Below are 1,684 nucleotides of genomic sequence, written 5' to 3' on the forward strand. Positions count from 1 at the left end.
CAGCCACGTCGCTCCGTGAGGTACCGGGACCCAGCTGAGGTTCAGGCCCGGGGCCCTGCTCTTCCCACTGCACAGCTCTGTCCTGCCGTGAGGAGGGGGGGACCCACCCCGCATCCAGGTGCGAGGACCGGGGAAGGGCGGGTGCGTGCACTCAGATCCCCTAGCAGTCATGGGCCGTCTCTCTGTTCCTCGGCACCTCCTTCTCAGATACAGAGTGGGGTGATGGTAGTGGTGCTCTACCGGGTTATTTGAGGATTGAATCCTATGATGCATGGCTCGTGCCATCCCCAGCGCCGGGCGTAGAGACTGCGTGTGCCCCGGGACCAGTTCGTCCTCTTGTATTTCCTTTCTCTAGGCTTGGGTCGGGGTTGGGGGTGTCGATAGTGGGGAGCAGTGGGGCAGGAAGGGGTCAGAGGAGGGCGGCACCCAAAGGGGTGGGGAGGAGACACCTGCCGGGGCCATCTGAGATCACAGGGTGCCCCCAGCGCTGAGCTGAGGTGAGATACCAAGGATTTGTGCTCCGCAGCCCCAGGATAGGAGCCCGGGAGCCTGGGGATCTGCAGTGTCTCAGCGGTGGCAGGGCCAGGGCCCCGAGAGCGTTGGGGTGAGTGGGTCGGCAGAAGAAGCGGCGCCCAGGACTGACCCCGTCTGTGCCGGGAGAGGGCTAGAGCCAGCTCACTGAGTCGGTAAACCCAGCGGCCCCTCCCCGTCTGTGCTCTCCTGGGGCTCAGTGGCCTCTGTTGTAGCACTGCCCACATGCTGCCCTGGCCATGCCTTTCTCTAGCTGTCTCCACCCTCCTCCGTGAGCTCGCCAAAGACTCCGTCTGATGGACAAGTCATCCTGATCACCGGCCCCTTCCTTGGGGCCTGTCCGCTGACTGTGTAGTGATAGAAAGAAGGAGCCAAGGCTCTCTGCTCCCCCACCGTCCGGGTCAGTGGGGTCTCAGGGCAACCCGGGGGACACTGGGGAGAGGTCTTGCCCGTGGGTCATGAGCTTGGAGCGCTGGGCATGATGCTCGTTGACGTTCGTGGTTCCGTGTCTCCGCAGGCCACGTGAGGGCCCAGGAGCCGTGGAGAGATGAGGTTCGGCTGCCTCTCCTTCCGGCAGCCTTATGCAGGTTTTGTCCTAAATGGGGTCAAGACCGTGGAGACGCGTTGGCGTCCTCTGCTGAGCAGCCACCGGAACTGTACCATCGCCATCCACATTGCCCACAGGGACTGGGAAGACGCCGCGTGGAGGAAGCTGCTGGTGGAGAGGCTTGGGATGACCCCTGCTCAGATTCAGGCCTTGCTTCGGGAAGGGGAGAAGTACGGCCGTGGCGTGATAGCGGGCAAGTGTCGATAGGCCAGAGGCTGCTCAGACACCTCCAAGGGCTACCCCCCAGGATCTAGCTCGGGAGTTTTGTGGCTTGTTTTCTTTTGGACTGCTTGGTGTGTGGGCCGTGGTTTCTTTAAGCAACACACCCGTCAAAGGGGCAGCAGGGGGCCCTCCCTGGGCTGGGGGAGGGGGAGTTGCCCAGGTCCCACCACCTCAGGTGAACCCTGCATCCGCTCTGGGCCTCAGGGCCCATTTTTGATCAGAGAGGCAGGACAGGTTCCAAGTCTCCACGTGGCATTTGCCTGTGGGTGTGTATGTGTACACCCACGTGCGCGCGCACGAGTGTGTCTGTGTGTGCGTGCGCAC

At 62.9% G+C, this 1,684-nt stretch overlaps 1 protein-coding gene across 2 annotated transcripts; it reads left to right on the top strand.

The window, feature by feature from the left end:
• Window positions 1-6: 6 nt before the first annotated feature.
• Window positions 7-1,678, top strand: LOC117800390 (protein EOLA1-like). 2 transcript variants are annotated; one of them, XM_034652924.1, is made up of 3 exons: window positions 7-686; window positions 785-931; window positions 1,049-1,678. In XM_034652924.1, exon 3 carries the CDS (start codon window positions 1,079-1,081, stop codon window positions 1,343-1,345), a length of 267 nt encoding a protein of 88 aa, XP_034508815.1. In that variant the 5' UTR covers window positions 7-686; window positions 785-931; window positions 1,049-1,078; the 3' UTR covers window positions 1,346-1,678. The 2 variants fall into 2 exon arrangements, with proteins under 2 accessions (XP_034508815.1, XP_034508816.1); XM_034652925.1 differs by having other exon boundaries at window positions 7-118.
• Window positions 1,679-1,684: the final 6 nt, after the last annotated feature.

Source organism: Ailuropoda melanoleuca, unplaced genomic scaffold, assembly GCF_002007445.2.
Source record: "Ailuropoda melanoleuca isolate Jingjing unplaced genomic scaffold, ASM200744v2 unplaced-scaffold69443, whole genome shotgun sequence".
NCBI classification, from domain to species: Eukaryota; Metazoa; Chordata; class Mammalia; order Carnivora; family Ursidae; genus Ailuropoda; species Ailuropoda melanoleuca.